At 33.6% G+C, this 12,114-nt stretch overlaps 1 protein-coding gene across 5 annotated transcripts in view; it reads left to right on the plus strand.

Annotated features, from left to right (window-relative positions):
- The window catches only part of RPS6KA3 (ribosomal protein S6 kinase A3), a 115,134-nt gene that overhangs the window by 17,947 nt on the left and 85,073 nt on the right, over positions 1 to 12,114 (plus strand). For 3 of the 5 annotated variants that reach the window (XM_028122558.2, XM_028122556.2, XM_088028851.1), the window contains one exon: positions 11,391 to 11,447. In XM_028122558.2, the coding sequence (XP_027978359.1) occupies positions 11,391 to 11,447 (57 nt within the window). Of the gene's footprint in view, positions 1 to 4,702; positions 4,740 to 5,719; positions 5,757 to 11,390; positions 11,448 to 12,114 lie in introns of those variants that run through there. The other 2 variants (XM_028122557.2, XM_028122560.2) reach the window with 2 other exon arrangements.

Raw genomic sequence — 12,114 nt, forward strand, 5'->3', positions numbered from 1 at the left:
TTTGCCATAGTCACATAACAAAAGCTTGAGCTTTGAAGCCCATCATCATGGTGTATCTGTTTTAGGTAGGAGGGCTTCAGTAAGCCTCTGGAAACCAGAAGAAATCATTAGCCTTGTTCGTTAGACTCTTAAATTAGCCAACCCAAGTAATGCATTAAAGAGTTATCTAGTACTCAAATTTTTAGCCCTCAAAATGGAAGTGGACCCATTAGGATAAGAGACTCATCAGAATCCCCTCAAATATTTGTATTTGTCATTTCCTCTGGCAAGGCGAGCAGGAAGAAAGAGAAGCTAACACTAAACACCCAAGACACAATGAGCTTTACCACAACCTCCAACATAACTAGTATCCAAATCTTGTGGACTAGAAAACTGAAGCTCGTGTTAAGTAACTTGCCCAAAGTCACACCTATAATAAAGGGCAAAGTCAGGTTTTGAAGCTTAATATGTCAGACTTCAAAGCCCACGATCTTTTCTCTACACTGTGATTTCCCAGACTTGTCTAATCACAGGAATCATCTAAAGTAGCTGTTTAAAAAATGAAATAATACCATGGGGCTTCTGGAACTTCCGATTCATTTTCGGATAAGGCCAGGTAATGTATCATTACCAGGAATCTTAGGTGATTCTGATCATCAGACAGGTTTGGAAAATACTCCCAACTCCATTAGAGTACTAAGAGGTGGGACTTGAAGGTATTAGGAAGGCAGGAATAGGCTTCGAAGTAGATAGAGGAGCTTAAAAAAACAAGGTGACACTTAATTTTCAACACTAGTGAAATAAGAATAGTAAAATTGGGAGCACCTGGCTGGCTCAGTCAGTGGCACATGCAACTCTTGATCTCGGGGTTGTAAGTTTGGGGTTGGATGTAGAAATTACTTAAAAATAAAATCTTAAAAAAATAGTAAAATTGGATTGTGGAAATTATAAAATTGCTTTAGGTTCCTTACTCTTCACAGAAAAACAATGTTTTCTTTTTCTTAGTACTTCTCTTTCAGGTGACAACATTTATACAATCATTCTTTGACATTATCCTTGTTTACAGTTGGGTACAAAGGCACCGCTGAAGGATATAAATAAAACTGTATTTTGGATGCAGATAAAATTAGACTTAGAAATAACTTAAAGGGGCGCCTGGGTGGCTCAGTCAGTTAAGTGCCCAACTCTTGATTTCTGCTCAGGTCATGATCTCAGGGTTGTGAGATGGAGCCCTGCATCCCCGGGCTCTGTCCTGAGGCGTGGAGCCTGCTTAAGATTCTCTCTCCCCCTCCCTTTGTGTGGGCACACGCGCACACGGGCGCGCGCGCTCTCTCTCTCTCTCTCTCTCTCTCCCCGCTAAAAAAAAAAAAGAAAAGAAATAACATAAAAACAGCTTTAAATACAGAATCAGTAATTTCCTCAGGTGAAAACCCTAGAAAATCTTTAATAACTTTAATCCTTAAAGTTTAAGGATTAAAGTCACAAGATTATAACATTGTCAAGCTGGAAGAGCTCTTAGATAACCACATATTTTATGCATGAAGAAACCACAACTCAAGAGAGGCTTAAGGACTTGCCCACAGTCCTGTGGCAAACTTTCAAATCCATGCTGGCCAAGGTTCCATCTAACTCTTACGGATTGCAGATAAGTACCAAAAAATAGTGACTTTTCCACAGTCACACTGCTTTTTAGAAATAAACTTACGGCAAATCATGTTTACCTTATATTCCCTACTTTGTTTTATGTAATTTTACGGTTTCTTCCTTCTTTAAATGCCCTATTGAGAGTGTGAATATATTCAAAGGGATTGCTTTTAGGAGATTATGATTTTAAATATTATGTCTGAACATGAATATGTTCGAAAATTGAACCATTACCCTCTTAGAATAGTACAGTTAACAAATGGACACTTTAAGAACATGTGTTATGGAGGACTCTAGGTTTCTCTACTTTTGATTAAAAAACTTTATAGAGAAAACTGAGCAAAGGTAGATGTCTAATGAATTCTAACAGCATTTCTGTGTAGGAGTATGAGCTTTGGATTCAGACTTCGGTTCGGTTATCTTATCTGCAAACCTAATAGCTCTGTGATCTTGGAAAAGTTACTCAGTTTTTTCTTCTCTGCTATACATAATAACACACCTCATGGTTTATTAATGATTAATTGGGATTAAATGAGAGAATATATGTAACATGGCTAACACTGTATTTTGAACAAAATGAGCATTGTGTAAGGGATGGCTACGGTTATTAATTCCTTGAGCCAGTAGTTTTTTATAAGAATATTAATTTCTGAATGACTGCTTTATTTCTTTATTCACTTTCTTTATCATAATCAGAAAATATGATCTGTACAATTCCTGCTTTGAAGACTTTTGGATTTACTTTATGGTCTAGACATACTCTTTATAATTTTTCATAGATACTTGAAAAGAACCCATATTCTTTTTACATTATAAAATTCAATATCTACCTAATCTAATGTAAATTACTTCAAATGCTTTGTCCTTATTTCATTTATTCTAGCAGATACTAGTGTGCTAGTTTCCCCTCCTGTTTTGTGTTTGTTCATTTCATGTTATAGTCCCCAAAACATCTTTTGTGTTTTGTGGTTAGTCTGTGATTTAATGTTTTTAATGACTTGTTTGAAAAAATAACATGTTAATTGTAGAAGATCTGAAAAATAGTGAAACATACACAGAAGGAAAAAAACATTTTTACTCTTACTAAGATACATCATTATTAAAAGATTTAAATGTGATTAAGAGCAGGGGTTTTAGATTCAGACTTGGGTTTGAATTTAGGCCCTGTTTACTAGCCTTAGGCACAATATTAGACTTTTTTATTTATTTGACAAATATTTATTGAGCACCTACTTTGTGCCAGGCCTTTTGCTAGGGGCTGAGGATATAGTGCTTAAAAAGATTGACATACCCATCTTGGCTTAATTTCCTCATTTGTAAATTAGTGATAATGCCTCACAGAGTTGTTAGAAGCATCAAAGGTGGTCTATAGTACTTAACACTTGCCTGATGTGTGGTAATTGCTCAGTAAATGATAGCAATAATTATCGCTATATGTATTAAATGCTAATTGCATTTTTAGTCCAAATCAGATGATCTTTTTAATTGGCTATAGGTTTTTGCCTCACATTTTATTTTTGGCCTCCATATTACAAACTCTTTCTTTTTCTTTATGCTTTTCTAGTCTTACGTCTTTTGTTTGAGTTTCTCTTTAAAGCAGTAAATAACTGTATGGGCTTTTTAACCTTTTAAATATAACCTGTCACTCTTAAAGTTTTTATTATCAAGTATTTCAAACACATAGTATAGAATAGTATAGAGAGAATAGTATAATGAACTACCATATTCCCATTACCCAGCCTCCAAGATTGTCAACTCATGGCCAATCTTATTTTATCTGTACTCTCCTCATGCCCACACACACATTCTCTCTTCCCCTCCCTGGCTCCAGTGGATTATTTTGAAGCAAATCCTAGATACATATATTCAGATGTAAATATTTCATTTATATCTCTTAAAAGATGAAGACTTTTAAAAACACATAACCACCATAACATCATCCCTCATGAAAATGTCAGTAATTCTGTAATAGCATCAAATTCCAGTAAGACACTTTCTTTAAATTAGACACTTTAAACTTTACATTTCTAACATTATTTCTTTTGAAATGATTTCTATCATCTTAAGTTTTTTATTCTTTCTTTGTGGTTTGTTTTTTTCTTCTTCTGACATATGGATTGTTTTTATTTGAGGAGGTTATGAAATACTGAAGAAAGAATTATAGAGCTAGAAAGACCTGGGTTTGAGTCCTCCTCTTGCCATTCACTAACTTTGCTGAGCCTTGGTTTCCTCATCTGTAAAATAGGGGTGATTATACCTACCTTATGTTCTTAGGGTTGAATGTGATGCTTTCATAAAGTAGTTTTTACAGTCTTTGCCAGTTATTATCTTCTCTAGTGATTTGGACTGTAATAAAGAAATACAATTTTTGGTTATCATATGGTTTCTTAAAACATTCCAAAATTTATATTTATTAGCTAACTACTAAAAATAGTGGTTTTTAAATAATCCTTTTAGGACAGAGAGAACTGAGAACCTTTTTCTCCCTTCTTCCACTACCTCTTTTATTTGAGTCTACATTAATTTAGCTTGAGATTACAAATCTTACCTTTAACTTTCTAAGTTTTATATTGTTTATATACTTATATCAACTATTTACTCTTCATTACTGACCCTTTCTCCTTTAGTGGGGTTAATTATTTTATTCATTTGTTTCTAGATACTAAGTTGATGTCAGTATACTTCACCAGTTCTTCCCTACCTCAGTGTTCTTAAGTTCTTATTTTGATTCTCTTTCAATGGTCTAGGATATACCTTTGAACAATTTATGAAAAAAGATACTACCAGGATGGTGAAATTTTATAAGACTTTGCTGATCTAAGAATAATTTCCTGTGACCTTTGTACATGACAAACTAGGACAAGGTATACAATTCTTAGATCATAACTTTTCCCTTTCAACTCTCTGTAAGTCATTACTTCATTGTCTCTGGCATTTTATTGTTGCAGAGGAAAAATCTGAGGTCATTCTGATTTTAGTTTCTTTGAAAATAACCTATTTTTTTCTGCTTGTATGCTTGTAGGATTATATCTTTATCCTTGAAATTTAAAAACATTTGCCAGGATATGTCTTGGTGTTGATGATCTCTGTTGAACCTTCTCAGTCTCCAGTCTCAGGTATTTTTTTTTTTTCAGAACTGGAAAGTTTTCTTATACTTTTGATTGATTAAAATGCTCTGTTTTTTTTTCTTTAGGAACATCTGTTATTCATAGATTATTTCTATGTCTGTCCTCCATAGTTTTTTAATCTTTTCTTTCATATTTTTTCATTTATTCAAGTTTGTCCTCTGTGGCATGGATTCCGTTTTCTGCAGTGTCGATTCTAATATTTGCTATTCACAATGCAGATTTAATTTTGGCTACTGTGTTTTCATTTCTTTATTCTTACCTCAACATACTCCTGTTTCATAAGCAGAATTCCCCTTAGGGGTACACTCCAAAAAACATAAGGTGGATTCAGGCCTAAAGTGTATCTATTTTCTGAGGCCACAACAACAGGACCATACAGAAAAAAAAAAGGCTTCTGAAAGGGTCCTCTAAAGCTTAAAAACATAGATATAACCAGAGGTCATTTCTACCCTAGTCTAGAAAATAGAACAGTCTTGAGTACTAGCAGGCCTTCAGTTGCATGAGGAATAGCAAAGCAACCCATAAGGGCAACTTAACTAGAAATAATGGATTTTTCCAATTATATTGATTGTGTTTTTTCCTCATCATAAAAATAATAAATAATAAATGCATATAATTTTGAAAATACAGTACAAGAAGAAAATCCTATGACCCAGGTAACTACTGATAAGATTTGATATATGTTTTTCCAGTTACACACATGTTGGGGGGGGCACAAAATTGGGTCATGCTGTATAGTTTTGTATCCTTTTTAATTTAATATATTACAAGCATATTTTTGCATCATTAATTTTTTGAGGCCCTTATTTTAACCATTGCATAGTATTCCTACATATGAATAGATGTGTTATGATTTATTTAACCAGTCCCCTGTTGGTCATTTAGATTGTTTTCTATTTTTCAGTATAATGAGTATGATGAATATCACTGTACATAAGTCTTTATGCACATCTCTGATATTTCCTTAGGATAAATGAGGAGCTGATTCTTAATCCTGTCATATTGGTAAGGATTATATACATTCCTTATTAAGAATATAAAATGCTTGTTTCTTATTGTTTCAATGTGATTGCATAGAAGATTCTTTGGATTCTGAACAATTTGATGGTATCTGAACTGAAATTCAAGAGAGGTTTCTCATGCCTCATCCTCAGCAGCTTCATGGGACTCCTGTTGCATATGCTTTGGGCAGGAGAGCCACTGCTGATTTCAGGGAGTTTGGAAGGCAAATATACTTGTGGGAACTGAGGGTGGTTAAAAAAAATACGGTCCTTGTTCATTCCCACAACCTGGTCTCCAAATTAGTACACCAGGCCTCTGGACCCTTTCTTTTCCTCCTCCTTTCCTATTATTTCAGGCTTTTATTCTCTGTGAAGAATTCTTTTCTCCCAGTGTTCATATGTATATTTCATTTCTATGTAGGAGGATGTCAGTAGATGATATTTCCTAGTAATCTCAAGGTAGCATATTGTCAGTCACAGATAATTTTTTTAGTTCTAGTATACTTGTACATGATGATCTGCTGGACTCAAAGCATTTTTTTAATGTATTTTATATTTTCTTCAAAGGTATCAAACAGCAACCTGGAAATGTGCATTGTTGTAACATACCATTACAACAAAACAATCTGTTTAATAAAGTTGCTTAAAACAAAATTTTTATTTAGTAAAATATTCTTATTTATAACATTTGAGAATTTTCCTTAAAATACTTGGGAATACTCTAGAAGTCCTGAAACCTTGGTTCAGAATTACTGGTTTGATTTTTTTTTTTAATTGTTCATCCTTTTTAAACCAGAAAGATGATTTTAGTGATAATTTCATACCACAACCTTAGAAGTTATTTTGAAAACAATTCCTGCTGAAATGCAAGCTAACAGTCTCCTTTGTCTGGTTTGTTCTGATGAGACCCATATTGTACGTTATTCTTATTTTTGACTTTTACACATTTCAGACTAACAGAGTAAAGCATGATTAGCATTTCCTAACCTTTTCTAGTATTTCACATAATATTTGCATATGTACAATCTGCCAAGCTCTGCAGTTTTTTGGCTAGAAGGCATAATGGTGGGATGAGAGAGGATAAATACATTTGCCTCACTTTTAAACTATTCTTTTTTGTCTGTACTCATTCTTTGGCCACATTGTATGAAAATATACTACACTTATGAATGATCTCTTTCACCCTGGTTGGTGGGAAATTGGCTGTATTAAGTAGCAAAACAAGTATCTCAGCACTCTCCTGTACTTCTTCATTGCATTATGTCTTTAGAAGTTAACTGTAGAAATGTATATATTACACAATTCAGGCAAAAGAGAGGGAACAGAAAGTAGCATTTACTGAGCATCTACTATCCTTTGGTGGATCCATTTAAGTACAACATCCCTGTGAGGTAGATATTATATGCATCTTACAGATGAAGAGACTGAGGCTCAGAATGTTGAGTAACCTGCCCAAGGCCACGTAACTATAGCAGTAAGTGACAGAGCTGGGATTTAAACCTGGTACTAGTGAGACGCAGACCATATGTTTTTTCTGTTTCTTAAAATTAAATAAGTTTTCTTATTTAATAGGTACTATTCCTTGAACTTTTGGAACTATAGAAATTGCAGTATCAAGTCAGACTGATGGCCCATGTAACCTAATCTCTAGTGAAGCCAGGAGTCATTTTTCAAAAAGGAAACTTACTAGCTGCATGAGTAATTATGCTCATTTCTAGTAGGTAATATTTGAATCCTTGTTTTGATGAAAGGATTGAAGTAAAAGTGCTTTTTAAAGTAAATTTTTGTAAAGCTTCACCATATGTAGGATAATGTTGGCTTTTATATTTTCCTTCCTTAAAATTAAATTGTTAAAAATTTTCAGTCTTTCCTAAACTCAGAAAGGAAGTAGATATTTTTGCAAAAGGTAGAGCGTAAACTACCTTTAGATCATGTTTCACTTAATTTTTTTTCAGATTGCTTTGTTAGTATATTACTGTTAATTGGCTGGGTGAATTGTTTAGAAAAGAAATATAAGATTTATGGATTACATGAAGATGAAAATAGCGAAGAGACTGATTAGCAGATTCAGAATCTTTTTTATAGAGGCTGTAGCAATCCTATAGAGGATCAGAACTAGAAAAAGATGAATCAAAAACTTAAAATTTAAGGCTTTATTCATGAGAGTAAGTGTACCAACAAGTATGCAGGGCTTAGTCGCAGTATAAAGAAGGCAAGGATTTAATCAACAGAAAATTTAGTATGACTCAGGAGTGTGTTTTGGGCATATCAAAAATAATGCATATGTGAACTGCATTAATATAAGTTTATTATCTCGGACAAGGGAGGTGATATGCTCTTTACTCTTCATTGGTCATATCAAGGCTAGAATATTAATTGAATGCAGTTCTGTATACTGCCTTTAAGATGAATTGGGTGCATGCTCAGAAAAGAAGGTGGTCTTATCTATCTGAAAGGAATGTTTAAATGAACTTGAGTTGGCTAGTAAAGAACAGACTCAAGATGGTTTACTGTCATAGGTGTAGATTTACTTCCAGTTATTTTACAGATAGAATACAGGCAAGTTAGTCATCATATATTAGTAATCCTACTAAAGGGAGTTTGTAGCTGAGGAAAATTACTATATAATGAAGAATTTTATCTAGGCTGCCTGGTGAGGTAGTACATTCATGTCCTGATAGTGTTCAAATCTAGGTGAGAATGGCAAAAAAAGAATTGAAGCATATGATGTTTATTTGGAACGAAAGACTTTCAAGATCCCTTACCAATCCTAAATGTTTTGATTCCAAGATTAAAAGGACTTTATGGAGTATTATTTTATCCTCATGAAGCTACCTCACCTTAATAATAGTAATTTGCGTTGGTACAGCGCTTTATGATTTAAAGTACTTCTTTTAAGTTATCTCAGTTTTGAGTCTAACATAACCCTTTGGATAGACAAGGCAAGTATCTTCATTTTGAAAAGATAAGATAATAGGCTAGGTAGGAGACAGTCTGAATTGCCCAAAATAATAAAGCTTATAAGTGGCAGACCTAGGACTCTATCCCTGGTCTACCATTCCAAGTTTAGTGCTGTTTCTACTATACCAGTTGACCTTAAAAGTAAGTTATTAGTTGTAATTCTTGCTTTGTATTACATTGAAAATTGCAAGAAGCAGATGGTTCTCAAATTATATTCCCATGGAAAGTGTAATTGTAGCTCAGTTAGATGAAGGGTTCTAAAAGTCAAATAACTGGGAGCCATTCAGATTTGTATTATAGAAGGAGAACTCTGCCTACCAATTAATGAGAAAATCTAGTTTGTACTACTAGATGAATGATGGTACCATTCACAAAGATAGCAAATATAGGAGAAGTAGCAGATTGGTGAGCCATAAAAGGGGTGACTGAATTTTGGATATAATTAAAATGGCTACCATTGATTGTTTACTAAGTGTCAGGCACTGTGCTTGGGGTTTTATATCACTTATCTCACTTAGTCTTTACCACAACTCTCTGAAGATGAGACTTTTAAGTCTCTACTTCTCATACGAAGAAACTACAGCTTAGTTTCAATAACTTGTCCAAGGCTTCATACTTAGCTAAAGAGCAGAAATTTGAGTCCAGTTGTCTGACTCTAAAACTAGTGTTCTTAAGAGCTAGTTTAAGGTTCGTCTGTGATGTTTGGATAAAAATGATCAGTATTCAGTTGAATAAATGGTTGTGGCTTTTGGGAGAAAGATGTCTCCTGGAGTTATTTGAGTCCTTGCCATAGAAGTGGGCAATACTATAGTCTCTGAAGGTGGCCTAGGATAATAAAGATTTTATAACTGCCTCCCCTTTTCTGCATTTTAGCACCATTTCTGTGCTTTGTAATATTGTATAGGCATTCCCTAACCTAGGAACATACTCTGTGAGTGTTTGAAAATGAAAGGTGCTCTTTTTACAAGTCAGTAGACCTGTGAGATCCTCTAGGTTGGGGGCCATGTTTTATTAACCTTTCATCTATGGCTTGGTGCCTAGAACATAGCATGAATGAAATGAAATGGGTGGATGAATGGATGGATAAATAGGGATTTGGAGAGTAGAGAGAGTTCAAATTCAGAGCATCTGCCTCATGTGGGATGTAGGGTAATGGGTGGGCTGCCTTTTATTTTTCAGTTGGTAATGCTCCAAAGATGGTTAGCTTAGATCCTTCTACATTTGTTGAATAGACAAGTGGTCAAGGACATTTACTCCTTTTTCCATTGAAGTAACTAGAGAAGACCCTGTGTTCTTGACTTCTGGTTTGGTTTGGTTTTGTTATTAATTACACAAATAATACATATTCATTGTAGACACATTAGAAAATTCAGATATGCAAAAACAAACATATTTTACATTGTCTAAAATTCTACCATCCAGAAATAGCCACTGTTAACATTTTGGTGTATATCCTTACAGAGTTTTTCCCATACAAATATATACATTGAAATATGTATATATTTATTTAAAATGGGATCATTACAATCCATATTTTTTTGTAAACTGCTTTTTCACTTATTACATGTGACTGTCTTTCCATGTCAATAAATTTACATCTTTATTATCATTTTTAATGACTGTATAGTATTCCATTATATGAATGTACCATCATATATTTAACTAGTTCTCTATTGTTAAGAATTTAGGTTTCCAATTTGGAGTTCTTTTTGGAAAAAGTTATGGTGAGCATTCTTGTATGTACATCTTTGCACACTTGTTTTAATACAGACTTAGACTACCTTCCTAAAAGGTTGTGCTGATTTATACTTTCTCCAGCAGTATATCCTGAGTGCTCTTTTCCCTATACTCATATTAGTGCTGGGTGTTATTTTTTCTGTTAATCATTACCAGTTTGAAAGGCAAAGGTATCTTTCGGTTAAATGCATTTATTTGATTAGTACTAAGGCTGAACTCTTTTTTCCCTTATTGCTCATTTCTGTTGAGGTTCATCATTTTTTCTTACAGGTTTGTAAAACAAAGTTCTTTATGTATTGAGGATACCAACCCTTTGTCATATGTTGCTTTTTTTGTAATAAATTTGTCTTTTATCTTTTTTGTGTCTGATAGATGACATTTTAAACTTTTATCGATTCAAATGTTATTTTTTTCCTTTATGATTTCCACCCCCCTTACCCCATAAATATTATTTACCTATATTTTCTTCTAATACTTCTATAATTTGATTTTTGACATTTAAATGTTTTATGCACCTGGAATTGATTTTGATATGGAGATCTAGTTTATTTTCCCCCAAAATAATCAGTTCCCCTGATTAATCAGTGGAGTTGGAATTTAGAGTGTGTTTTGCCAAAGAAAGTATTGTAAATGATGTTCAGTGAGGTTTAAATAACACCATTTGTAATGCATTTAACTATTAAAATAACCTCAAGGGCTCACCTGGAAAGGTAATCATCATTTATTATATCATTTCCATGGAAAATGTTTTTATAGTTAACTTTTAAAGCACAACCTGTTGCATATTGGCAACTACATACTTATATGGTGGTTTGGTATTTCATTAGAACCCTGTAGGGGTGAAAATATTCCTATGTGATTTTGTTTTGTCTGCCTTCATTTAACTTTAACGGATGTGAAATCTGTGTTGGTAACTTTCTACTTGCTGTGCTTTTCACAGAATGGACAGCAAATTATGGATGAACCTATGGGAGAGGAGGAGATTAATCCACAAACTGTAAGTAAAATACTGTATCATAAGGGTTGTAGATAAATCAGATACCATAGAATTTAAGGATTCTTATTTTTAAACTGAGCACAGTAATGATCTTATGGTATTAGAAACTTGTTGATGCTTTCACATTAACTTTACCAAAATATAGTCTTGAATATGCTGTGCCATTTTTAAAAACTGTTTAATAAGACTGATTTTAAGAGAATGACAAGACAAATTGCTTTATATTGTTGAAAGTTTTTCATTAGTACATTAAAGCTTATTTTTAAAGATTTTATTGATTTATTTGAGAGAGAGCACGAGCAGGGGTTGGGGAGGGAGAGGGACAAGTAGACTCCCCACTGAGCAGGGAGCCCCATGAGGAGCTCCATCCCAGGACTCTGGGATCATGACCTGAGCCAAAGACAGATGCTTAACGAACTGAGCCACCTAGGTACCCCCTTAAAGGTTATTTTTTTAAAAAATCAAACTAAACAAAGATTTATTAGAGACAAAAATATAAAGGTGATACTTTATAGAAGTATTAACATAGAAGATGAATGTTCACCATTTCCTCATCTTGTTTTATTCACTTCTAAGTCCCCAGCACCTAGACCAGTGACTGGCACATAATAGACACTCATTAAATATTACATAAATGAATTAATAAATTTTCCTACCTTTAAGATAT

Source organism: Eumetopias jubatus, unplaced genomic scaffold (genome assembly GCF_037043125.1).
Source record: "Eumetopias jubatus isolate StellerSeaLion01/CBP00866 unplaced genomic scaffold, mEumJub1_p1.0 scaffold_11, whole genome shotgun sequence".
Taxonomy (NCBI): domain Eukaryota; kingdom Metazoa; phylum Chordata; class Mammalia; order Carnivora; family Otariidae; genus Eumetopias; species Eumetopias jubatus.